Below are 27,340 nucleotides of genomic sequence, written 5' to 3'. Positions count from 1 at the left end.
ATTAGATGACTTTGTTCTTATATTCAAAATGGCATAATTAAGATCAAATGTTTATGTACATACTGAGATATTTCTAATATATACAGATCATTTCATAGCCAAGTTTTATTTGTAGCTGAATTTACAAAATTGTATGGGTTTTCTTTATTATTTTCTTTGTTTATCTAGTTATCAAAACCTAAAATATATTTTTGAAGCATACACTATTTTTTTTTCAGTTTGTATATTTAATCCTCTGTAATGTTTAAAACACATGGATATCAAAGCATATACCAAAAAAATAATCTTGCAATTTTAAATTTAAATACTATGTATAATATGTTATTTTTGGGTAAAAAATTCTTATATTTATTCCCTTTACTTCGGTTCATATTTTCTAACTTTCTGCATTCAGTTTCACACATGTTCTGCCTCCTAGATTTGTAAATATATTAATGTTTAATTTTTAAAATCATTCAAATCTATTGCAATGTGTGCAACTTTGACAGAACCTCATTAAAAACTTGTTTATTACATGGATTTGTTTGTTTTATCTAAGTGTGTAATATTATACCTGAATTCAGGTATAAGGCCAAAAGAAAATATAACTTGTTTCCTGTCCCCTGACCAAAAAAATTAGGGTAGGTAGGTAGGGAAAAAATTTTATTTTGAGAAAAAATTTTATTTTCAAAACACAATGAATGCAGAACATATAGCATGTAATAACAACAAAATGATAAGTTAACAGTTTTAAATACAGAGCAAGTTTGTTAATAAAGATTTATAAAGTAAAGGTATCCTGTACACTTGTGATGTATTAGTTCTGTAAATATTGTTGGTCAACTTTATTATTTTAGGAAAATTGTTACCTAAAAAATGAAAATGCAATAAAAACTTTTAGGGCTAGGGTAAAATGTAGGGTAGGTCGGGTGACAGGAAACAAGAGTATTTTTTATTTTGGCCTAAGTTGTAGAAATAACCCACAGTATTCAGGCTCAAAGTAGATTAATTATATAAATCCAAAGCAGAGCAAAGAAAAAGAGCTCCAAAAACTGAGTGGTGGGATCAGGTACCATGGGTAAGTAAGCATTCCCAATTCAATCGGTCACATCCACTATGTGCTACTTGTCTTGGAGAGGAAGTGAGAGTCACATGTAGTCATGAATCAATTTAATATTGGAAAGTGCTAAAAATTGTCAGTTTCATTAGTAATTGGAAAGGAGAAACTGTTCTTTTCTCTTGGTAATCTCTTGCTCTCCTTTTACTACTTGCATGGCACAATTGTTAGAGTGTCTGCTCTAGAGTCGCGAAGTTAGGAGTTGATCCCTACGTCACAGGTTCGAATCCCACTGTTGGACGTGGAGACCGGTCCTTGGATGAGACCGTATAAACCGAGGTCCCTTGATGCAGTAGGTGCTGGCACGAAAAAAGATCCCTCCCTGCTCAATGGCCGTGAGTGCCGAGCATGAGAACAAAATTTCAGCTCTCCACCCGCCAGTGTTTGCGTCTCCATATGACTGAAAAAATCTTTAGAGGTACATTAAACAACGTACAATCAATCAATTCTTTTACTACTTGACAATGTTATTACTATTATATTTAAAAAATGACAGAAAACTCCCCAGGCAAGCACTGATTTGAGGTAATTTTTGCACTGTATTTTACGTCGGACTTTGATTTTAGCTATTATCTACATGTTGCAAAACACATATCTGATAGAAATAATCAAATAAGCTGAAAATAGAATGGAATGGAATTTTATTCGACGATCTTTACCACATTTTTTTTCTGATCAAAATTTACAGTGGGGTTCTCTTTTGGCCTTGACTGTGTTGCAAAACCTTTGCAATGTACTTCTTTTCGCGGTGTTCTGTGACAAATTTCGCGAAGATACTATTGTATGAATTTAAAAAAAAAACTTTTCCTTATCAATTTAGTATAACTCACAAATAATATAAAACTACATTGCAAATTGAAAACAAAACTCAAGAATTTTATACATTACTAAAAACAATGTACTGTAGATAACTCTCAGTGATCGATCTAAAAAATCCATAAACATTTTTGGCGCCCCCTCTAACTTCAAATCCTGGATCCGCGCCTGAAGAGGGCATAAGACGTGGACCATTGGAAATTCCAAATGTGGGATCAGATGTATAGAAGGAGTAAGCATTCCCTATAGATTGCTCACACTCGGCGTGAGCACTGAACGTGGATCGATCTTATTAATCTAATAATTTAGAAGAACTTGCGAAAATGATGTCCTCAAATGAGACTGTTACCGGTATTATTCTTGTTTCTTCAACTTATTTGTCGACAGCTTGCCTGATTTTAGAAAATGTTCGTTCGAATAGAATGCTCTTGCGTTCGAACTGGGAGTTAAAACCCCATACTCGGATGATAATTGTACATTGCTACATAAGTTAGGGAAGCTGATACAAAAATTAAAGCCGTCACGTTTTATATCATTAAGTTTTGTTGTACGGTCACCATAAAGGTCTGTCTAGTAAATTATCCATAAATGAAACAGAGGAATCTTTTATTTGAAGTTTATTGGGTTACTTCGAGTTGATATATTAATGAATAACTATCGTTAATTGGACATAATGCAAATAGAATAATCAAACAGAACATACTGAAATCCTGGCAAATATTCTAAAATATACTTTGCGAAGTCAGGGCTATGAAATACAATCAAATCCACCACTCACCCTTTTTTATGTAAAAAACTAAAATATGATTAACTTAGAAGCATTCACTTAGTTTAATGTTACCCTCAGCATTTATTTCACAATACTCTTGGCAACGTGTTATGCATTATACCAATAATGTCACATACTGCAATTTGTGTGCACAAATTTCGTCATTGAATTCTAAGCATGTCAGCTGAGTGTTTGAAATAAGCCGAATAAACACGACGTTACTAATAGTTGGATTGGAGTGAGGTCGATCTTGCGCTTAAATTACGGGTAAGGAAGTACGCCATTTGGACAGGACTTCGGAGACAAAATGTCGAAACCCAAAGTTTTCTTCGACATCGCACTCGATAAAGATAACATAGGTCGTATTGTTGTGGAACTGCGAGCCGATGTAGTCCCCAAAACGGCTGAGAACTTCCGTGCATTATGTACAGGTGAAAAGGGCTTTGGCTACAAGGGATGCCCTTTTCACAGAATTATTCCTGATTTCATGTGCCAGGGAGGCGACTTCACAAACTTCAATGGCACTGGAGGAAAAAGTATCTATGGGACAAGGTTTAAGGATGAGAACTTTCAGCTGAAGCATACTGGGCCGGGAATTTTATCCATGGTCAATTCAGGCCCGAACTCCAACGGCAGTCAGTTCTTTATTTGTACTACGGCGACTCCCTGGCTGGATGGTAAATATGTTGTATTTGGACAGGTCGTGGAAGGCATGGATGTCGTCAAAAAAATGGAAGGATGTGGAACCAGAAGCGGAAATACGAAAGCTAAAATCTTAATCCAAAACTGTGGCCAGCTATAAGTAAGACCTTTCGAAAGAATCTCAGTTATCAGAGATTTTCATTGGATATTGAACATTACCTAACTGTTGCAATGCTAGAACAATTGACATTTGGCTACGTCTGTACAGACTCTCTATTGTAACTTGGTATAAAAATTATCTTTTATAGAGAAATATGATGTGACTAATTTTTGCAATTTTTTGATTTTGTGAACTAATCTTTCAATTTATCGTTGACCTATGCAATGTAGGGTTAAGAACAAACTCTTATGTGAACATTTTAAACTTGGTATATATTCATTTCATTCGTGAACTAGATCAATAAAAACTTGCATTATTTTGTTATCATAAAGTTGTCGATTTAAAAATGACAAACTTAATATTAAAAAGGATTTTTATATGGGTTACAATTTGGACAGTTGAAACGCTTGATTCATAAGGAGAAGAAGTCATCTGCGTGGTGCAGTGGTAAAGAGCGTTGGTTCTAGAATCGCAGAACAAGGAGTCGATCCGAATGTCGCCGGTTCGAATCTCAGTAGGGGACATGGAGACCGTTCCATCGGATGAGACCGTATATAAGCCGAGATCCCGTGTCGCGGAAGGTGCTGGCACGAAAAAGATCCTTCATTGCTCAATGGCCCTGTGTGCCGAGCATAGGTCAACATTTGCAGAGAAGGACAGTAAACAACAAACAAACCAAACAGAAAAAAAAATATTTGCGAGCAGAGCAATAAAAAAATATTGAGATTTGAGAATACGCAGTGTGTTGAAATCCCATCAAAATAATTTCAGAATCGAAAAAAAACAAAATTTCTTTTATTCTCATTTTTCCCATGATTTATGAATAAGATATTCAGTAATGCAAACAAGTTATTGCTGTCTTGATTCATTAGCACTTTTACGATGAAGTTTCATATAATTTTTGTGACATTAATTCAAGTTAACATAAAAGTCTTCTAATTGTTACAAAAGCACTATAATGGCAATATCTGATTGCCAAATTACACGTGTTACTGGGCGGTACATATACAGCTGTGTATACAATTGTCTTTTGAAACTAGCTGTAGTTAGGTATCTAATTATCTTAATAACATACTTGACTGTGGATAATATTATTACTTCTTTCAGAAACAAGGTTACTTGTACATGAGGTACATATACTCAGTCCACAAGTATATAGTTACATGTATCAAAATGCTGATCATAGATGGGGGGCCTAGAATTGAGAGATAAAAAATGACATTCGCTTTTCAAATACACGCTGTTGTACATAGACTCTATATGCGATGTAGCATATTGCATAGGCTAAAGAAAAATAGCATATTCAGTATCCAGTTGAATTTTATATGCAGCTCCCAAAATATTTACAATCAATGACGTTTATTGTTACAACTTTAGATACATCATGTCAAGTTACTTCAATTTGATCATTGATTTTTTTTTATTCAAAATATTTCCATTTCTAATTTTTTTCTCTGTGATAACTCTGTGGAAGTTAGCAGGATGAATTTCTTGATAATTCTGCCGGAATGTAAATTGGGGAGGTCGATAGGTCAGGAGCTAAGGAGGCCTAATACGCATGCAAATCTCGTGCGTATCTGTCTCTGTGTCTGACGCTAAGGAGGCCAGCTATGCATGTAAATCTCGTGCGGCTGTATTTGTGTTTGACGTCAGTGGGCGAGGACTATTGTAATTGGCATGGGAGTCCTCGTGTAATTTAAATCTATGTCTACATTTTTAAAGTCTAAATCTACAATTTTATTTCATAATGAAATAATTTTTCCCAGGGACATCAACAGTTGGGAAACATGGGATAATTTTAGCATAACGGGCTTCGCCCGTTATGCAAATTATGGTTGATGCCCTGATATATACTAACTAGAAAGTGATTCCTTAAATAAACAACGTAATTTTTCCTTTGTGTGATAATATGGTAGGATAAAAGATGAGTACTTATCGAGACACTTAAAGAATTGTTTCCTGTTGTACTTTTTCTTCTCACGACAAAGTAATGTTGATGTAACTCTGAACCGAAGAAAACTGCAATTGGGAGAGGACTTTTTAAGTTTATGCATGGAACTTGTGTCCAATCCCTTTCACATATTGCCAATAAAATATGCTCAAAACAAATTAACCCAAACAATAACATATAGAGTAATAATCTGGACCCCCCTAAATTACACTTTTTAAAAGAATTCTAATTTATTAGATATCTTCAGTTCACATTGTAAAATTTCTTCGTAAAATGGCACGTGCAAAGCGAAATAATGGAATAAACACTCCAAGAGTTAAATCCTCAAATAAAAAAAAAATAACACATGAAATCTTCGCATCCTTTTGATATCGTTCTTTAAAAAAAATGATTTCTGATACTTGAATTTCTGATTGACAATATCTAATAGTAGATCAAGTCTTTCAAAAGTCTGTTGGAATTCACATGGGTACCAATTGCGCTCCGTTAATTGCCTGACGTCACTGCGTAAGGTTGTATAAGGATAAATATTTTCATGATCCGAAACTAATAGATCATACCTAGAGAGCTAGATTTTGTGCAAGCTGATTTACATTGGAATTCTTTACGTGCATTTTAAAAGAAGCAGTTTTCAGAAAAAAGAATGATATTACTGATGCAAAATACTGCAGTGTTTACTTCCTTTATTCTTTTTGCATGGAAAAGATTATTCATACGATTCACCGTTTCAACAGGTCCGTGTATCATTTTTTCTGCATTTCTATACTACTGGATCAGTCTATTTGTATTCTACAGAAGAGGTGAATCGCTCTTTTCGCGCCAAATCTCACTAGTAAGCTTTCTTCGCGCCTTTTACTTGAATTGTTGTATTGTATGAATGGGTGTGCTAACGTCCATGGAATTAAATAAAGTTTGTCCTTTTAACCTCCTTCTAATGCTTAAGAAATTCTATCTACAAGATTTATTCCATTCTTTGAAACAACATATCGTATATATCAGTATATGGACATGCAACACTAAAGAATTTTTATTAATATGTTTCTCGATCCCGCACTTGGTTTATTCCATAAATGGACTAGGCCAATGATAATAAACAACGGTTAAACAAGTCATGGTCTCAAGATGCATGTAATAGTTACATGATGACACGAGATGATGCATACAAAATATCGTTGAGTTATTGCACGCGAAGAGGCGTTAGCCTCCGAGTTTGCAAATATTAAATTTATTTTGTCATTCTCAATATATGATGTCAATCATGTAACTGATTTATCCAATGACACCTTCATTTGACCTTTTCCCATATTTGGTATTTTCTTTACATCAACTAATAAAAAATCTGAAACAGAACCACTTTTAAAATGTTTACACGCGAAGGGGTTTTGGTATCCAAGTAACGGATTTACAAATTTGGTAATTTTCATAGTACTGTAACACGTGATCAATTCCTTGAGATAATGAATTCATTTGTTCTATAATCTGGCAAAAATAGCAGAAGGGGTCCAGCGTAAAGAATCGTCGTTTTTCAGCAAGCCTACGACGAGGATAATTTTCAATCGAGTCAAGCAGTTCAGATGTGTGAACTCGGGCGATCGGATTTAAATGGCCCATGGGGCCAGGACTTTCTGAATTTTGATTTACAGTTTCCGGAATTTAAAATAACATATTTATGTCTCTGTTCAAATGCACATACTAAATAAGAAACCAGTGCAAAATCTTGGAGCTTTCCACAAAGGCCTGCATAAATTTACTTATTTCATTCTCAATATATGATAGTGGCACTACCCCCTCCTTTAAGAAAAAAAAAAACATTAATGAACACACATGTACTATTGTTTACTTCACCCAGTACATGTACTTCAGAGAGAAAATACACCCCAACACAATATGTATTTGATTATATCCATCTTTTAAAATGTTTACAATGCATGATTTTTTAAATATGTTTTATTATAGGTGTTGCATACAATGTATACTCAACAAAAAAAGAAACGCATATTGTTTTACTCATCAAAGAAATTTTGAAAAAGTATATGGAACAACTATCTTTTTTTATCATTGAATACCTGTGATTATTTATCAAACACACTCTAAAATCACTTTTAAAAATTGTAATTTAAACTGAAAACTTGATTAATCATGTTTATGAAAATAGTGTTTTACATGATTTCTCGTAAATCGAGGGTCTATTTTCAATGAAATTTTGGATTTAGAAAAACAATAAACACTCAGATGCAGTGTAGAGATGATTCTTCTACAAGTTAAATAAAATCAAGATTTCATTTACTCAAGGTTCTCAAAATATAAAGTAAGGACATATTTTAAACCCACAAAAGTATTGCTCAAAAGGTTTATCACTCCTCATGCAGATATTGATTGATTTAGTGAGGCAAGCTTTTTAAAAAGCAGTTACTTGTAGCAGACTTATTTTTGCAATCATTTAAAAGCAATTTATTCAAAACCTTATACACGAGAAGAAAATACTTGAGGTGGCCTTACTCGACATACATGTATAAATATATCAAGAAGTTCGTATTATCAATAAATAATATTTACTTCTATTCAATTATACTCCATATATTCCCGTGAACTCGTTTAAAAAAAGTTGACACAGTGTCTGACACATCGGTATTTAACTAGAAAAAGGCGGTAGTGGAAAACCTAACAACAAAAATTTATGATAAAATGTGATGCATGCAAATGAACTTTTGTATATTAGTTAATTTATTTCACAGGAGGTATATATATTCCGTAGGTCAAGAGTTCAACCCCGAGCTGGGGCTTCCTTATAAAAGTAATGAAATTCAGCCGAAGTTATAACTGAACACAAGTGGACGGGGCTTAAAAGAAAAAAAAAAAAGATCCAAATTGACAGAAAAGAGATGACCCGGTTAGGCCATTCCAAGTTTTTTCTATGTTTAGCGTCCACCCATCTTTCAAAAACCTAGCTACCTATTCGGAAAAACCACACAAGTCAAAAAAAGATAAAACACATATTTTATAGTTATACGAATGACGTAATTCAAAAGATATGATTTCATTTATCTATTTTCAAAAAGAAAGTTATTTTCTTCTGCAAAATCAAGGAATTAAATACTTAAACTACTCTAATAATGAAATATTATATAAATATTTAGAGATATTGCTGGGAATCAAATTTTGACCTGAATGATTAATTTTCGGACTCCTGATTCTGTTTGTTTTTTCTGACATGGGGTGTCAAAAACCAAGGCGCACGCGGACGCTAAACATAGAAAAAACTTGGAATGACCTTATATGTGCATAAACAGGACATTTAGTATGGGTACAATTTATCAAGCTATATATAAGCTACATGTATAAGTGAACATACTTTGTTGAAGATGACATTATATATATATTTTTTTTTTGCCTGATAACTTCCTTTTTGTACTTGAAATGTATCCCCTCAGCAGCTACCACAAATCAGGAGTATGTATCCGTCACTGAGTTTTTTAAGAGTCAACTGAAGTAGAGGAAGTCAAATATTAATAGATCCACCATTATTATTTGACTGAAGCGAAAATTTCAATTCTGTTTTACAATGTGGGTCTATTAAGGCAAATCTGATCCACATATACAGAAACTTGACAGAAGTTTTAAAGAAAGCGTTTCTATAATTTAATTCCTCCGCTACTTTAAGAAAGACAACTTCAGTCTTATTCTAATATGTAGCATACGGAAAGAACACAGAAAACAGAAATAGTGCTATAAAAATGCATTTCTTAGATCGTTTTAATCTAAATAATTTTCTTTTCTCTGAATTGTAAACAATTTTATTTTAGAACTTATTTTATTCTGTGACAACTTAGTTTTTTCTGCACTTTTGCTCTAGGTTTAATTTAATAAGCATGGGCTTCCTGAGCTATAAATATCTTCCACTAAATGTCATTTTAGGTTAGAAGTGCTTGTGCTTAAGAACTATATGTTTTGTTGGTAACCTTCCCACCGAATTTAATGCTTTAATTTATTCAGATGTGCTTTAATTATTCAGACCTTTCGACAGAATGTTGAATAACACACTGAAATTAATATGAATGCAAGAGTGTAGTAATTAATTTGCAGTGGAAAAGGGAATATGTTGAAAGTAAAACTTTTTATTACTGTGTATTGTTAAATATGTGGACATCTTTCTTCGTTTATATGAACACGCCCCAAGCCACCTACTGCAATGCCCGTTTTATACCATTTTAGAGGACATTCGAATTTGGAAAATGAAAACCTGGTAAGTACTTTTCTTACACTAATTAGATTTCTCGTCGTTTAAGTATGATTACGTGTTGTATTGCATTCACAAAGATAACATATGTTTTGTTTCTCCTTGTTTTCTCAGACAGAAGTTCTTACAAAATGTTTGATGCTAGTCATTCATTTTTACTTGTGAACATTAATTTTTTATTTGTGAGACACAGAGTGAGGACGTATATCTGTCAAACAACCTGTGAATAGAACGGCCTAGTTTTATTTGTGGACGTCAGATATTTATGGAAGGGAGGTTGTGGAAGTTATATGACTTTATATTGTTATTTGTCCACTGCTAAACATTAAAAAAAATTAAAAATATAAACAAAAAAAATCCATATAATATCGAAGGACTAGTTAAACAAAATTGGTTATTTGGTATATTTGTTGCGTCTTATCATAGAAAAATTATGCTCTATTATTTTTATTATAGGATAGTACCAAAATGTGATTACACATATTTATACCTGGTATGGCAGCATTAAAGAAAGAAAAAATTAGACTCCAAGGTCATGAGGTAAAAATGTTGAAACATAAAGAAAGGTCTTTTCACAATGGACACACATGTATAGCATAAAACACTGCTTTAACTAGTACAAACTGTTTGTACGTTGGGGCAAATTTTATTTTTTTTTCTCGGGAGATGCTCAAAGGTCAAGATCACGAGGTCATCTTTGTTTGTATCGATTTAAAGGGAGGTCACCTTATGAGAAATACAAAGGTGAAATATAAAAACCCTATAACCAAACACAAATGTTTGTGTCCAAATATAATGTTTAATTCACAAAAGTAGGACAAATGTAGATCAAAGTCAAGTTCATAAGGTCAAAATTGTTATTACTAGAAAATTCTCCTTTTGAAAACGTTTATATGTGTCTGTCACTAAATCTCTAACCTTTACTATAACTTTTTTATTACGGTCGTTGTAAGGGGCTTCGGTCAGAGAGAGCAAAATTTTCTTAAAAACATGTATAGGAAAAAATTAATTTTTGCTATTAAATAAAATAGGATTCATAAACAAGAGGCCCATGGGCCACATCGCTCACCTGAGTAACTTGGGTGATGCAAATCTTTACCAGATTCTCCCTCTTGCTATACCTATCATGCCCAACAACCCCCTTCCCTTTTTTATTTTAAAACTTTAGAATCTACACTACCCAAGGATGTTTCCACGTAAGTTGCAGCTTTCCTGGCCCTGTGGTTCTTGAGAAGAAGGTTTTTAAAGATTTGTTCTATATTTTTCTATGTAAAACTTGGAATTCCCTATTGTGGCCCCACCCTACCCCCAGGGGTCATGATTTTAACAATTCAATATCTACACTACCCAAGGATGCTTCCACATAAGTATCAGCTTTCCTGGCCCAGTGGTTCTTGAGAAGAAGATTTTTCAAGATTTGTTCTATATAATTCTATGTAAAACTTGAATTCCCTATTGAGGCCCCACCCTTCCCCGGGGGGTCATGATTCTACACTACCAAAGGATGCTTCCACATAAGTTTCAGCATTACTGGCCCAGTGGTTCTTGAGAGGAAGATTTTTCAAGATTTGTTCTATATAATTCTATGTAAAACTTGGATTCCCTATTGTGGCCCCACCCTACCCCTGGGGGTCATGATTTTAATAATTTACTATTTACACTACCCAAGAATGCTTCCACATAAGTTTCAGCTTTCCTGGCCCAGTAGTTCTTCAGAAGAAGGTTTTTAAATATTTGTTCTATATATTTCTATGTAAAATTTGGATTTCCTATTGTGTCCCCGCCCTACCCAGGGGGTCAAGATTTTAACAATTTAATATCTACACTACCCCAGGATGCTTCCACAAAAGTTTCAGCTTTCCTGGCCCAGTGGTTCTTGAGAAGAAGATTTTAAAAGATTTTTCTATATATATTTCTATATAAAACTTGGATTCCCTATTGTGGCCCCACCCTACCCCTGGGGGTCATGATTTTAATAATTTACTATTTACACTACCCAAGAATGCTTCCACATAAGTTTCAGCTTTCCTGGCCCAGTGGTTTAAATTATAAGAAGAAGATTTTTAAAGATTTGTTCTATATATTTCTATGTAAAATTTGGATTCCCTATTGTGGCCCGCCCTACCCCCGGGGGTCAAGATTTTAACAATTTAATATCTACACTACCCAAGGATGCTTTCACATAAGTTTCAGCTTTCCTGGCCCAGTGGTTCTTGAGGAGAAGATTTTAAAAGATTTTTCTATATATATTTCTATGTAAAACTTGGATTCCCTATTGTGGCCCCGCCCTACCCCCGGGGGTCATGATTTTTACAATTTAATATCAACACTTCCCAAGGATGCTTCCACATAAGTTTCAGCTTTCCTGGCACAGTGGTTCTTGAGAAGAAGATTTTTAAAGATTTGTTCTATATATTTCTATGTAAAACTTGGATTCCCTATTGTGGCCCCGCCCTACCCCCGGGGGTCAAGATTTTAACAATTTAATATCTACACTATCCAAGGATGCTTCCACATAAGTTTCAGCTTTCCTGGCCCAGTGGTTCTTGAGAAGAAGATTTTTTAGTGACCCCACCCTATTTTTGTCTTTTCTTGATTATCTCCCCTTGTAAGGGGACTTGGCCCTTCATTTTAACAATTTAAACTCCCCTTTACCCAAGGATGCTTTGATCCAAGTTTGGTCAAAATTGGCCCAGTGGTTCTTGAGAAGAAGTCGAAAATGTGAAAAGTTTACAGACGGACGGACGGACAGACAGACAGACGGACGGACGACGGACAAAATGTGATCAGAAAAGCTCACTTGAGCCTTCGGCTCAGGTGAGCTAAAAAACGTAGTGTAATACATGAATCATAAAATTCAAATGGTGATAAAACAATGCATTTGAATAGACATTAAAAAAGATGAAACGAATTTTAGACAAACGGATATCCAAGATTCTGCAAATTTCGAGATTATCTCCCTTGGTGCGCTCTTCCGTTACGGAAGGGGGTTTTGTTTCCACGTAAACAGTCAGGTGGGTCAGCCTCAGTTATTTCATAGACATAAAGCTTTGTATGTCTATGGTTATTTATATATTGAATACAATTACATCATCGATATGTCATCATAACTGATTGTCCAGATACACTTTTCAACCCGAAAATTACCGAATTAAAGAAGTCATTTTTTTTCCGCGAACAATAAATCGAAACGAAAGAAAACAAGAGGCCCGTGGGTCACATCGCTCACCTGAGTACTGTTGCTAGGAAAACGAAAAAATCAATCCTGTATTGAAAAGCTTATATGCATAATCGGTCCTTACCTATATTAAACTTTCATTTTGGTCTCACCCTACTCTCGAGATTCATGATTTGATCAAAATTGAATCTACACTACCTGAGGATGGTTCCATATATACTGACACGCAAAAGAAACGCAACACCGTACTTTAGGGGGAAATAATTATGTAAAGTAAAGAATTTTGTATCTTAAAATTATAAATATCTTCAATTTGGTAAACATCGGTAATTTAACGGTTGAACGATTTCCATACCATAACCGGAAGTAAAGTTTAAGTCTGCTTAACAGAAATCAAAAAGTGCATGTTTAACAAAACATTTGGCAGTATTATGGAGTTTTAAGGGTTTTTTTTTACATAAGTAATGAAGCAATATTTCAAGAAATGAACTCTCATTTCGTTTCCTGTAACGATGCTAAGGCCACTTGAAAATGGTTTATGTACACATTTCCATTGCTCTAGCTGGAAAAGTTCAATGTAAAGGTGATGGAGAGTTGCTGATGCGAAATTTCACTACATTACGCCTCAACAGGGTCTTACGTATCATATATGCATTAAGGACAGTCCTTGTACTGGAAGTCCAAGGGTGGCTACACTGCTCTAAGTTAGAGAAAATTCGACCTAATCATCTGGAAAACGGGCATTTAAAAATGCCAAAGAATAATTCCTTCGCTCAGATCTCGATATTAATGAACCTACTGTATCGTAGAAATTAAGCTTCAACTGTTGTTTAGGGCAGTCTTGCACGTTTTACTTGAATGGTTGGGAGGGGGTGATTTAACAGTCATATTTTACTTAGTAAAGTAAACAGATAAACATTTAACATTTTTATCAAATCTCTGATGTTCTGAAAAGTGAGTTAAACCTTTCTTTATTCGCTTTTGAAAATCATTAGATAAAAAATCAAACATTTGTAGATTACTGCTTGTTGCGTTTCTTTTGCGTGTCAGTAAAAATATGACTAATCAGTTGTTTTGAGAAGAAAATTTTAAAGATTTTTCCTATATATTCCTTATGTAAAAAAAAAAAGATCGTCCATTATGGCCCTACCTTCCCCCCGAGGGACATGATTTGAATAAACTTGAATCTACACTACCTGAGGATGCTTCCATATAAATATGACCAATCATGGCTTTGTTTTTCAGTATTGAGAAGACGATTTTTAAAGATATTCCCAATATCTTCCTCTGTAAAATTTTGATTTGCCATTGTGGCCCCAACCTGCTAATTTACCTGCCCCCAAGGGTCAGGATTTTAACGAATTTGAATCTACACTACCTCAGATGCTTCCACATTAGTTTCATCTTTCCCGACCGAGTGATTCTTGAGAAAAAGATTTTTAAAAGATACCATTAATATTTCAAAAAAAAAAAAAATTATAAACTCCATTCGGAAGAAGGTGTGGTTCTTCATTTGAAAAAAAAAACAGCTTGCATTCCCTTCACACAACGATAGTTTGTGGCAAGTTTGGTTGAAATTGGCCAAGGGGTCCTTAAGAAGAAGTCGGAAATATGAAACGTTTACAGACAGACGGACGCCGGACAAAATATATAACTGTGTTCATGCCCCTTTAAAAAAGGAGGCTTACAATATAAGTAGAAAGTGTAAAAGTCAGTAAGATATTAAAAAAAAAACACAACAACAATTGCGATCACAACTTAAAGGACTACTATATGAAAAAGAAACATATGAGTTATACAATGCAAATAAACAATTTAAAAATTTGTATCCGCGAATGACAGCTCGAGGTCATGGTTAACAAGTTATTCAAATATTACCCCCCCCCCCTCCAAAAAAAAAAAAAAAACCTTAGTCAAGATTTCATAAATGTTTATACCCCCAGAAAAGGTCTTGTAAAAGAAAAACAAGAACTGAACGTCCTAGCACAAACCATACGATTTTTTAAAATAGTTTGTACGATTTTTATAAATCGTTTGAACAATTTAGGAAACTGTTTTTACGATTTAAGAAAACGTTTGTACGATTTAAAAAATTGTTTGTACGATTTAATAAATTGTACAAACGATTTAACAAACAAATTGTACAAACGATTTACTAAATTGTACAAACAATTTATTAAATCGTACAAACGACTTCTTAAATTGTACAAACGATTTATTAAATCGTACAAACGTTTTCTTAAATCGTTCAAACAATTAAAATAAAAATTCTACATTGTTAAAATGGCACGAATACGACGTCGTATATAAACCCTGCATTTTAAGAATTATTTTATTCATTGAAACAAGTGATATTTGAAGAGAAGTTCCTGTTCTTTAATTCCATTTTGGTTCCTAAACTTCTTCAATTTATTTTTAAAAAGCCAAGATAATATAATTACATAATTATAGGAAATAAACCTCATTGTGATTTCAACATTTAAATTAAATGATTTTGTATTTGTAAACCTATAGGGTTTGAGACAATTATTTTAATCAAGAAAATAAAATATGATTATTAACATGTACTCATGATAGAGTGCACTGACCTATAATCCAATTGGGACGTGAAAATGTAATACCTTTCCGTAAAAGTGAACAAACCCGTTAATCGGATTAAGGACACTGTAATCAACCCCAGGATGTTTACCTATCTTCGGACATCAATACAGGAAGAGAAACGGAACATTGCAAAAACTTACTTTACCATTATATTAACTTTTGCACGATACCAGGACACTGAACTGAAGCTTATGTTTATATTATAATATATTTTATAACGTCATAGGATTTTGACCAAATTTATTGTATTACTTGTTTACTTGAATCTGATTTGTTTGTTTCATATGTAAATGAGTATCATGTATTGTACATTATAAAATGACAGTCTAACTTTACGAAGCGCTCACTCTCACGCTTTCATCTGGGCCGCACTTCTCAGAGCGGGGCTCTTCGGAGCAACGTTCTAAGAGGGATCGTGAGACACTATACGATCACGAGCCATTTTACGATTACGTTCTTAACCACTATACGGTCATCATTTGTATTCTTTAACAATTTCACTACTTTAAATAAACTCTTAGAAAAGACTTTTTCCTTGTCATTGGTTCAGATATTGTATTAATTTATATTTTTCAGACTTACAACCATCCAAAATGAAGAAAAAAATGAAGTCAGCTGTAATGTGGATACTCTGTCTGCTCCTTGTAATCTACTTACTTTGTACTCCTTTCCGTGGATGGAAAATTCAAACCGAGGAAATTTCATATAGACTAGTTCAGGCGTATATTGATACGGGCATAGTTCGACCCATCACTATACCCTCAGTAGGGTGTGCTGACCATGGTCAAAATGTGTTTTTACTAATAATGGTGCCTAGTTCAGTATCAAACTTTCAACAGAGAGATGCCATTCGTCACACATGGGGAAACGTTTCAAAAGTTACACCGACTGTTCAAGTCAACTTTGTCTTGGGCAAAAGTAAAAACTCAGCTTTGCAGGATTTAGCGAACACCGAAAAACTGATATACAACGATATTATATTTGAAGATGTTCTAGAAACGTACGAAAACCTTACCAGAAAATCTATAGCAATTTTGCGTTGGACAGTTTCATTTTGCAACCGAGCTCGTTACCTTTTAAAGATAGACGATGATATGTTCTTAAATCTTCCCAGACTTCTGAGTTATCTCTCAGACTTTTCTCAAGTTAACACAGTCCTTGGGTGTAAGGTCAGTCATTCTGCGCCATACCGGAATCCATTTTCTAAATGGCACGTGTCACGTGATCAGTATGAGGACAGAGAATATCCGGACTATATATCCGGAACTGCTTATCTCATTTCCGGTGATATCATTTACGATCTCTACCAAGCAACAAAGAAGGTTCCTTATTTCATATTTGAGGATGTTTTCGTAACTGGTTTGTGCCGGAAACAAATCGGTGCTGTCGCAAAAGAGCATCATGGGTTCAGTTGTGGTAGTCGTGAAATCGGACCCTGTGGAAAGAACTTTAGGTATAGGATTACAGGTCATCACTATAGCCCACAGGAAGTGAAACGAATGTGGGTAGAACTACAAAACAGATGGTCGGACTGTCGATTAGTGGATTACTTCTTTATATACAATCTGATTGATATTTTTAAAAGGATATTTCTCTAGTCATTGGATAATTCATTTCTTTATTACAATTTTCTAGTCATGAAATAGCAATAAAAGTGTTCTTGCTAACTATCATCTTACCCTTTCTCTACCCTGCCTTATGTTGAAAATGATAAAACAATATTTGTTCGAAAAACTGTGTAAAGGTATCAAAATTGTTTGTTATACCTTTAAAAGTTTGTTCCTAATATACAAATCTTTATTAAAAAGTCCTAACATTTCTAATGTTTTACTGAGCGGGCATTATAAATTCAATGTTTGATCGTGCGTGAGATGACTTGGACCTGCCGTTGAGATGTTGGACCGCTTACGTCACACAATGGGCGGAGCTTAATTTCATTTGCATTGGTTGGTGCTGAACAGTGACAGACCTTAGGTTTACATCATTGAAGACAGTACAAGATACATGTATTTAAAATTTATTGACTGTGTTCTCGGGCAAAAATACATTTTGTTTACGCTCGAATCTCATGGCTTCAGGCAAACAGTTTGGTTCTTGGGTCCGACAAAACGCATGTTGTGCCTGAACTCAGTCAATAAATGTATAATGTATTGATTTTCTTGTATCATAATAAAAATTCTGCCTTATTCATTTCAATAGATACATACAAATAAATGTAGTATCTTCTAGTAATCCTCTAATTTAAACTCGTTACTAAAAATATGAACTACTGAGTATAGATAAATTTTCGTCCAAATTGTCTTGGAAAATTATGTTTATTATTGAAATGAATAAGGCAGACTAGCTGTTACAAAAATAGGAAACAAATGAAGTTGTGACATAACCCGGCGAGTTTTCCTTTGAAGTCAAGCGTACTGTAACTGCGATACAAAACACTTAGCTTTTTGTTGGCGTTTCTTATGCAAATGAGCAGAAACTGTACTGTATCTGCAAAATATCAATGAAACAGTACGGGGTTTTTTTTAGCGATGAAGGAAAGCTGTATCCGTATACAGACATACCAATCGTTCAATTCACCATAGAACTGTTAGTATTTACACAAAAATTTAGGTGAATCAAAAATAAAATTTTACAACGTAAAGGTATTATTGTCGGATTAAAAATTTAGAAAGGAGGGAGTGGGGCAGTTCACAAATTATTACTTTGAACCCCCCCCCCCAAAAAAAAAAAAACAAAAAAAACAAAAAACGGAAAATCGTATTCCGTGGGGGTAGCAACCAACACCTATGTGCGTCATTTGTTGATGAATTAAAAACTGTATGTATACAAGTTTAGAAAAAAAAAAATTAAGAAAGCGAAAAAGAAAAAAAAAACTCAAATGTGAGATGGGAGCACCAGTGAGTGCTGTATCCCGTTTGGTTACTCTACATTTTAATGAAAACGTGAAGGTAAAATACCCCCCCCCCCCCTTTCCTTTCATCTGCTTATTTCAATTTTGTATATGACGACCGGTGGAGGACATTGTCGGACATTTCTCTCATAATCTACGATCTCCCGAAGCATTTTTGTTCCAAAAATACTCCCACATGATTCTTATATATCAAAATGTTTTGCATTAAATCGTACATGTAACTTAAACTGAAAAAAAATGTCAGCAAGAGCTGCATAGAGAAAAAAACCCCTGCGCAATCAAATCTAATTAAAATTTTTGGAAAACAAATTAATTTATGCATCCCTTAAAAAATTATTTTAAAATGATAGATACCTGCACGGCATTTCAGTTGAGAATGCTTAAAATGGGATACTAAATCAACTTTCTGCAAAAACATGATTGGTTGGGAGGTATACACCCAAATACGCATGTAAATCAGTGAGGTCCTTAGAAAGGTCATGTCACAAGTCATTTAGAATACTCGTTTCTTATTGTTTCAGAGATACAGGGCGGGGCCAGGCTCGAGCTATTGCTCTCGCCTCAAGCCCCGCCCTGTATCTCTGATACAGTAAGAAACTCGTACTCTAAATAATACATAAAATTGAAGTAATCCTGATGATGAAATAAATGCACTTGTAATGCAATTGATCGTGCTGCACATCTCCATAGATTATTGTGTGAAGCAAATTATTTTTTAACTTTCCAATATGGTGTATAAACTTTACAAGTATTTTTTGAACCTCTCTCTCTCTCTCTCTTTCTATCTCCCTCCTTCCGTTTACAAACAAATGGTCAGATGTGTATCTCTTCCGTCCCATAGATTTGGTAGGTAGGTAGGAGATAAGTATTTATTGCTTATCCTCTGTTTATAGCAGGTGCGAGATCCTTTTGTTTGAAGCATGCAGGTGTGACCTCAAGTGCATTGACAATAAACGTAAAATAATGATTTTGAAGTAGACATTGTGTAATTTCAACATTTCGTACATGTATTAATATGGTCCTACTATTAATTTTCCATTTCTTGTCTTATATAACTTCACCTGGAGCCATATCTACGACGGGTAAATATTAAATTTAATATCTTTTGGCATAAATAAATTTCCTGTAATTTAACATGCATTTTCATTTCAATATGTATTATTATGATGTTACAATGTTAAATTACGTTAAATAATGTTTCATTAATTAATAAAACAGTTAAGCTTGTCTAATCCAGATACCACAGATTAATAAAAAAAAAATCCGATTAGAGAAACTATCTGTTATCATAAAGTATCATTAGAATTTACAGAAGGAGATGTAAAAACTATAAGCAAGATTTCTGAATATTTAACATTGTTTTTATAGTCAATTTTCTCCGTCTCTATTAATTAAGTAAAATAAAAAATGATTTAGAGTACCGTCCGTTAATTGATCAATTCTTACCTTTGTACATGTCCCCTACAGAGATGACGACGAGAAGTTACCCAGGGTACATAGAGGTAGAGATATCCCCTCACCTTGCTAATGTTACAGTAGAAAGTCAGGTAAGATGATGTTTATTCAGAGGACAAAAATATTCCACTGATAATAATGAAGAACCACCTTGAACAGTACTTACCATTTATAGACCTATATGATAATAAAAATGTAATTCACTTTTAAGTAACTATATAGGCTATTGGCCTACTTTCTATACTAGTGACCCCAGAAATATCTCAGTTTCTTACATTATTTTATAAGAAATATAGAAAAAAAATTCCGAGAAATCTTTTTCTTAATTGAAAAATTCCTTATATACATGTAACTGTGTATCATATTATATTGCTTAGATTATAGGGACCGGAATAAAAACAGCATATAACTTTAAGCAAAACCAGACCCGGATTACAATCAATACAGAGGAACATCCGGGTCTTTACAGCTTCCGTGTGATTCAGAATGGATCTGTACTTGTGACCAGATACATTCATGCGGGTATTAATTAATATTATTACATTCAATGTCACAACAATTAAAAATAACAATGTGAATAAATATACATGTAATATAATAAAAGCAATTGTATTTTTCTCATGTTGAATCTAAATTCAAAAAGAACACGTTTTAATAATATTCAAAGGACTCAGTGCTTTTTAATGATGAATAAATGAAATATAAATCAAAAGAAAGTCATGGCAGTAGTTGAATGTGAGAGTAAATGTTAGATCAATAACTTTCTTTACACTTCTTGAACGAAATATGTATATATTTCGTAAAATTTCCATCCATCTGCTTTTTTCCAGTTTGCCAGAAACACGTCACTCTACACTTGAATCAAACCTATTCAATACAGTCACCAGAATTTCCTCTGCCATATCATGCAGGCCTACGGTGTTCATGGAAAATAACAACAATTAGGAATGACACCTGGTTCAAGATTGATACAGTGACACAGGGAAGTGATTGTCTGACTTCCTTTGAGAGTAATTTTAAAAAGAATTTGTGCTCAAAAGCCAAGAAAAACGAAAGTCTAGTTTTGCCAAATAATTCTTTGTACGTGAATTTCTCCTCGATGAAAACGGGTCCATCTTCTTATATACACTTGGAGGGTGAGTTAATTTTATAAAATCCTAATAACTGCTGGTTTAGAAAAAAATAAATTCAGTTACTATAACTATATTTAAAGTAACTTTTGGAAGATAAAAATTATTTTTTGTACATTTTTTTATATGGTTGTTATTTTTCCCTAAAAAAATTCATACGAGGGCTGTTCAATAAATAATGTTATCGATGCTCGGAAAGGAACAAAAAAAAAAAAAAAAAACACCGCTTTTCAATGATTTAGCCTAATGGTTTCATTTAAATATTCTCTTTTAATTAAAACACATGTCCGTAACATTTTTCTCCAATTTCTGATTGTGTTCAGAACACCTTTTTTGAGTATGACCCTTCGTATACTGGAATATTGCATATCCTATGATTTCCTTGACTTGTTTCTTCTTTCTAAAAGTGTTTTTTTTGAAGTTTGGAAAATGAAACAAGTCAAAGGATAAAAGATCTGGCGTATTGTTGGAGTGACAAGACATTAACTTTCCTATTATCCCATAAACTCTTTAACTCTTCATGGCGTGTGGGTTTGGACGCTTTCACGAAAAAAATAATGTAGTGGATTCCTGATTCTGGTTCCATCCTGTCATAAACCTTTCGATTTTTTGCAAAAAATTGCTTTCTAGAATACTACAGAAATTGAACTGCCTCCCCAAATAAGAATTTGAATAACAAGATCAATAATATTTATGAAAATGGCATAAAACTGTTTTTGTGCTTTAATTTGCAACTTGTTGCTCTCAGACCTTGGCTGTTTTTGTCAAGTGTATCTCATTTGTTTTGATGGTTTAAAGCAATGGATTCAAGTTTCACTATATATTTGAAATTCAGACAAACTTGGATAACTACATTTTTTTTTTTGATTTTTTGAAATAATTGTTTAGATATTCTATTATCTTCATTCATTTTTCAAAATATAGGGTGACCATTGAGTACTAAGCTTTTTTACTGTCAAATGTTTCTGTAAAACAGTGTGAACTACCTCCAAAATGATGCTTATCAAATTTGCTAAGCGTCTTAAAGTCAATCAGACATCATCAGTGATAATTTGTTGGATTTCGGCAAACAGTAAATTGGTTGTTGTAAGTCTTTCTCGCCAAGGGCGATGCTCATTTTTGATGCCCATTATATTATTTTTGTTCTTTGAAATCAACCTGTTAATGTGTTTATAAAACATACATTGGTTGCTATAAATTTCACATATTGCAGTGAATATTTCTTTGGGATTCTTAACAAGTTTTGCAGCAGCTTTCACGAAGCATTCAATTTCACTCTAGTTCAACGATTCCTTACCATTCATTGATAACGCAGTGTCTTGAATAGCCCTTGTTTTCCAGCTTCTCACAATGAAACTATTCGATGAAAAGTGGTCACAAAACTGTAATTAATTTATTAAAGATTTAATCATGAGAGAAAGTCAAACTCATTGTCATATTATTTCTATGTTGTATGTCATAGAGCTCAGGGCATTATTTATTGAATAGCCCTCGTATTGTTTAGACTTTGCTTATATTTGTTCATTCTAAAAGGTTACGTCTCTTTGTTGATAATAGTCATACCCAAGTTACGCCCGCCTACAAACCTATCCGCAACAGTATTCCGGGACTCCATACGAATCGACTGGCTCTGGAACAGTACGGACGTTGATACCCTTGAATGTGTGATCGAATATCTAATATATCCTTCCGCTATACCCTATCAAACAATGGTCAACTGCAGTGATAATTCGTTCACATTGAATACCAGTCTCCATAGGGGCAGGTTATTCCAGATTAGGATGTTTGCCAAGACGTCTTTCTGGGAAAGTGAAAAGTTGGATTATGTAAATCATACGTCAGGCAAGTGTCTACACTTATTCAAAATATTGATAAATTTTGGATATTTAGTACTGTAGAATTTACTAAAATAATCACCTCCGATATGACCTGATTTATAAGTATAATATATACACACTATACATTGTAGTAGAAAACATAACTAGTCTGCGCATTCTATTACTTTTTGTTTTAATATAATTTTTGTTTTAATATTGTAGAATGTCAAAATGAAGTTTTTCTCGGGGACAAAAACGAAACAGCCATTCTTTCAGAGGGTTACCCATATCAACTACAATCATTTTCTTCCTGCCAATGGGACATAAAGACGACAGCAGATAAATATATAAAATTTACCATCCGGGACTTGAATCTGTGCTCGAATTCAAATATCTGTCAGACAACATGTATTAAAATTGACAAGGAAATAAAACTTTGTCCAGGTTCTTCCATTGAAAAAACATATTTGATACAGAAAAACATAACATTCATTATGTTCAATTCCACTGAAACATTAAATGGGAGGGGTTTCAACCTGTCTGTCAAAGTTGTTGGTAAGCATGTTTACAGAAAGTGCTCTAAAAGTATGCAGTATACATGTATAATAATTATGTATATATTATTGTTGTTTGTCAGCTTCAGATTTTTAGATTGTTTTTTAAAACAGCATGATATTTTTACAAATGGCGTGAACTAAAAAAATACTTTTTATTTATCATTTTTAAGAAACTTTATTTGCCTTTTACTTTGAATTTGATACGTATTTCATTCTGTTTCATTTAAAGACAGCATCAAGTACTTTATAGTCCTATTAGTACTTTACGGCTTGTGCAGTATATTTATATTTTTTCTAAACCTTTATACAAAATGTTGTCCAGCCCAGTCGTTCTGTGTTCACTTAAAAATTAGTATTTATTTGTTTGTCATTTTAAAATACATTGTAGATTCTCCTCCTCCCTTTCTTGACCAATTTTTTATCGAGAGTAAACATGACTTTATTAACATAACATGGCGTCCTTACGATGGAGAAAAAGACCTATTGCGTTATCTCGTCACCTACAACGTCATACCTGACGTAGGGCATCACGTGGTACCTCTTCGGGTCGGTCACCCTTCAACAACATACGTCATCGACACAAATACTCATCAAGGCCAATTGTTTGCCGTGAGATTATCTTATCTAACCGAGGGCGGAGAAGGGATACCTTCCAATGTAAAAATCATCAGAGCTTGTAAGCACTTTTATCCATTTCAAGGATGAATTTTCAATCCAACTGAACAGAGCAGTAAGAAATTAGAAATGTACTAGTATTGAGCACACAAAATTATTATTCATTATCCGTTTGTGAACCAATAAAAAACAAATGGAACACTGAAAAACTCCTGCAAAAGAAAAGAAATAAAGTTTTTATGAGAAAATATTTAAAGCCAAGATATATTTTTAACAATTGCATTGAACTGATTATATGACAGTGGCTAACCTGTCTTTAATTGCCATACGTACTGTGTGAGAAATACATCAAGATCACCAAATGAATCATTCTGTATAGAAACAGATAGGAAGTTAGATAATAAGATAGGAAAACATGTTATATACTTCTCCACTTTTTTATAGCATGTGGACGTGCAGTGCGACTGCGCCATAATCAAACCTTCACCATACGGCCGCCGGAAGTCAATGGTAGCTATCTTTCAAATGTCATTTGCAGGTGGAATTTACAAGCGGATCACGGACTTTGGTATAAGGTTAATAAAGTATCATTATCTTTTAATCAATATGTAACTGACATCTTTGTTTCTCAATGACCAGAGAAAAGAATCATCGATGGGTTATAATGTTCCTCTTACTCTCATTTCTCTCTAGTATATACCCTAGCTTTAAGAGCTTACAAAATTTCAAGCACCGACGCAAGTGCTATTCTTAACGGTCCTGATATAGTTAAATCAACTTCTGTTAAAAATCCTCAATATTAAATACAAGATCTGTCATAAAACCAGTTAAGTTTTTTTCTATATCGTCTTTATAGCTCTTGCAATTCTTTGTTCCCCGTGTTATGGATCATGGATTTATAACTTGTTTGTTTTTTGATTATTGAAATGCGATTTGTGTCACAGTGTGCTCGAGGACAGAACATCCCACCCCAACCCGGTGCCTTTTCAATTTATCTGTCTTGTAGATGAATATTTGATATTTTTTTTACATACTCATTGATGCATGTGGTGTATGGATTAGGTCAGGGGCTCTATGTCGGTGCTAGCTTATGACTTGAACAAGTATCCATGCTAAGAAAAGCTTATTTGATTTTACAGTTTGATATCGTAAAAATAGACATTGAAAACTCTACATTGTGTCAAAAAGATTATGTGGAAATTCCTGGAAAGCGGAGGTTTTGTGGAAACAAGCCTGATTCCGTTATAATAAAAGATCACAGAGCCGCCATTACTTTTGTTACAGACGATAGCAACTATGCGACAGGATTTACAGCGATGGCTACAGCAGTTTGTGAGTGAAGACAATAGCAATAGACCCTATAGTTTATTAATCCTGAAAAATTTTCCTGCTTTGACTTAGCAGTTTAAATCCTCCCATTTCTTATTTGCAATGTTTTTGTAATTCTTCAACGATTCTTTGGAATCCCAAAAGATACCAGCAGTATTTTTTAATGAACAGATGCAATTTCTACCATGTGCTTAACAGTATTATTTTTTGCTCGAATTTAACAATAATCCCACGTTAAATTGTTTTATTTCTTTTTTCAAGATCCACCATCGGGCCGTCCTAGAAATTTAACTTTAACGCCAGCACGGTATGGGTTCTTTTTGGAGTGGGAGAAACCTTTTTTGAATCCTAGTTATGTGAGGGGATATCGGATAAATTACAGACGACTGGAGAAGACCGAGGTCTCTGAAATGGTTCTACCATCCAATGATAATAGTGCTTTTATAAACACTCTGTCCTTTCTTGGAAATTTGTTTGAAGTTTGGATGTCTGCAATTGGTGAGGCTCAAGATAGCGAATCTACACAAAAGAGGCAGATTTTGTCAGGTATTCAGGTACCTTTGCTATTAATGATCATCATCTTAATAACAGAATAAGGAAAAGTGATAATATACTTGAATGCAAATAGCTATCGTCTTTGTAAAAACTAAGGTAGAAGAATCCTGAAATTGTAACAAATTAACATCATCTTTGTTGAAAGAAAAAATATGATTCTCGAAGTGTAAACAAATTGTTATCTTATTTGAAGAAAATTTTTAATGATTCTTATATTGTAACATGTTAGACTTTTGATCTGATGAGGAACTGTAGCTGGATTCAATTAAGAAAAAAATAAATCAGGTACCAATAGTAAAAAAAAACATTTTCACGAAGTTTTTGTCCGAGTTTAACAAAAAACATTCAAATACATGAATGAAATCTTTGTTTACCATCATGTGCATTTACCTTTAAAATGTTTTTGCGACTTTTTTATTAGAATGTTGTCATCTTATTTCATAAAAGTTACAAAAATATAGATATCATTTACTTTCTCGTTGCAGACTGTGGAGAATATTTGAAAATAGATACATCTGTCCAACTAATCAGTACGCCATTTTACCCAGAATTCCCTAGTGTCACGTGTCAGTGTTCGTGGACCTTGTCGTCTGTGCATAATTTATCATTCACTTTCTTGGAAATCCATCGTTATGAAAACCATACCACAAACTCAACAGAAGACGAATTTCTAATCTTAAACAGTACAAAGCATTCTTTAGCGAATGTAAGCAAAGGAATGCAAATTTTCTTACATAAAAGTGAACTTGTAAAGATAGACTTTCGGACTAAGCAAACTTCTTTTTTAGCAGCAATAAAGCCAGTTCCTGGTAAGTGAAGATGATCATATTTAAATTTTTTAAGGTTCATCAATACTCTGATAAGAGAGATAATTCTTATTGACATAAATGTCTATTATGTCTTCCAATGCTAATCAGGCTCACCGCAGCTAGTTTTTGCTAACTATATATAAGAATGACTAAAACTCGTTCTTAGAGATGAATAATGTCATTTATTCAAATGACGAAATCAAAGACAATAAATTTCACATACAAAAGAGGGGATCAGACTCACATGCTCAGATTGTAAATTACGCAAAATATAAAAATGTCTGATCCCCCAAAAATGATTAGAAAAAAGTACATTTAAGACAAGAAAATCAACCTGATAAGAAAAATATAGCAAAAAGATGGCACATCTAACTAACCAAATTTTACATCTAAACAAATTTTGCCCAATATAAGAAAGAGATGTCACAATTCAACAAAACAGATAATTTACATATGTTGCTTTAATCAATAGGAAATTGGTAGGCTCGCTGGGGATGGTGGCGGGTCTTCAAAATACACGTGCTTCGTGCACTGAGTGGTCAGCTTGCGGGTGTCAAAATACAAAGTGATGTAGCCACTTATCCGCACCGCTGATCACATGACCCTATCTCATTAACTCATTGGCTATTTACTAATTGATTTATGGTCAGCAGGCACGGGATTAACATGCATTATCTAACATCAAAAATGCTACGCACAATAAACTATACGC

General features: G+C 33.7%; 3 protein-coding genes across 4 annotated transcripts; all 3 read left to right on the top strand.

Moving 5' to 3' along the window:
• The first annotated feature begins 2,810 nt into the window (after nt 1–2,810).
• LOC134276311 (peptidyl-prolyl cis-trans isomerase-like) lies at nt 2,811–3,804 on the top strand. The gene has a single exon (XM_062758569.1). It carries the CDS (start codon nt 2,989–2,991, stop codon nt 3,481–3,483), a length of 495 nt encoding a protein of 164 aa, XP_062614553.1. The 5' UTR covers nt 2,811–2,988; the 3' UTR covers nt 3,484–3,804.
• A 5,567-nt stretch (nt 3,805–9,371) lies between these two features.
• On the top strand, nt 9,372–17,273 carry LOC134276310 (beta-1,3-galactosyltransferase 5-like). Of its 2 annotated transcripts, XM_062758568.1 has the most exons (3): nt 9,372–9,677; nt 10,128–10,211; nt 16,027–17,273. In XM_062758568.1, exon 3 carries the CDS (start codon nt 16,044–16,046, stop codon nt 17,046–17,048), a length of 1,005 nt encoding a protein of 334 aa, XP_062614552.1. In that variant the 5' UTR covers nt 9,372–9,677; nt 10,128–10,211; nt 16,027–16,043; the 3' UTR covers nt 17,049–17,273. The 2 variants fall into 2 exon arrangements, with proteins under 2 accessions (XP_062614552.1, XP_062614551.1); XM_062758567.1 differs by lacking the exon at nt 10,128–10,211.
• Nucleotides 17,274–19,365: 2,092 nt separating this feature from the next.
• LOC134276309 (uncharacterized) lies at nt 19,366–26,636 on the top strand. Its single transcript, XM_062758566.1, has 11 exons — nt 19,366–19,443; nt 19,829–19,908; nt 20,194–20,338; nt 20,647–20,952; nt 22,504–22,788; nt 22,986–23,318; nt 23,709–23,996; nt 24,380–24,510; nt 25,075–25,267; nt 25,526–25,810; nt 26,305–26,636. The coding sequence occupies exons 1-11, from the start codon at nt 19,377–19,379 to the stop codon at nt 26,634–26,636; spliced, it is 2,445 nt and encodes an 814-aa protein (XP_062614550.1). The 5' UTR covers nt 19,366–19,376.
• The last annotated feature ends 704 nt before the right edge of the window (nt 26,637–27,340 follow it).

Source organism: Saccostrea cucullata, unplaced genomic scaffold (genome assembly GCF_032062105.1).
Source record: "Saccostrea cucullata isolate Sc308-1 unplaced genomic scaffold, CSIRO_AGI_Scuc_v1 ctg7004, whole genome shotgun sequence".
NCBI lineage: Eukaryota > Metazoa > Mollusca > Bivalvia > Ostreida > Ostreidae > Saccostrea > Saccostrea cuccullata.
The sequence above is the reverse complement of the archived record's forward strand: the minus strand, read 5'-3'. Positions and strand labels throughout refer to the sequence as shown.

What these genes read in the sequence shown, in the direction of transcription:
- LOC134276310 (XM_062758567.1), top strand. Translation starts at nt 16,044, where the DNA reads ATGAAGAAAAAAATGAAGTCAGCTGTAATGTGGATACTCTGTCTGCTC.
- LOC134276309 (XM_062758566.1), top strand. Translation starts at nt 19,377, where the DNA reads ATGGTCCTACTATTAATTTTCCATTTCTTGTCTTATATAACTTCACCT. An exon ending in CCTGTCTGTCAAAGTTGTTG is followed by an intron (nt 23,319 to 23,708) that starts GTAAGCATGTTT and finishes AATACATTGTAG; the next exon opens with ATTCTCCTCCTCCCTTTCTT. An exon ending in AAAGAGGCAGATTTTGTCAG is followed by an intron (nt 25,811 to 26,304) that starts GTATTCAGGTAC and finishes TTCTCGTTGCAG; the next exon opens with ACTGTGGAGAATATTTGAAA.
- LOC134276311 (XM_062758569.1), top strand. Translation starts at nt 2,989, where the DNA reads ATGTCGAAACCCAAAGTTTTCTTCGACATCGCACTCGATAAAGATAAC.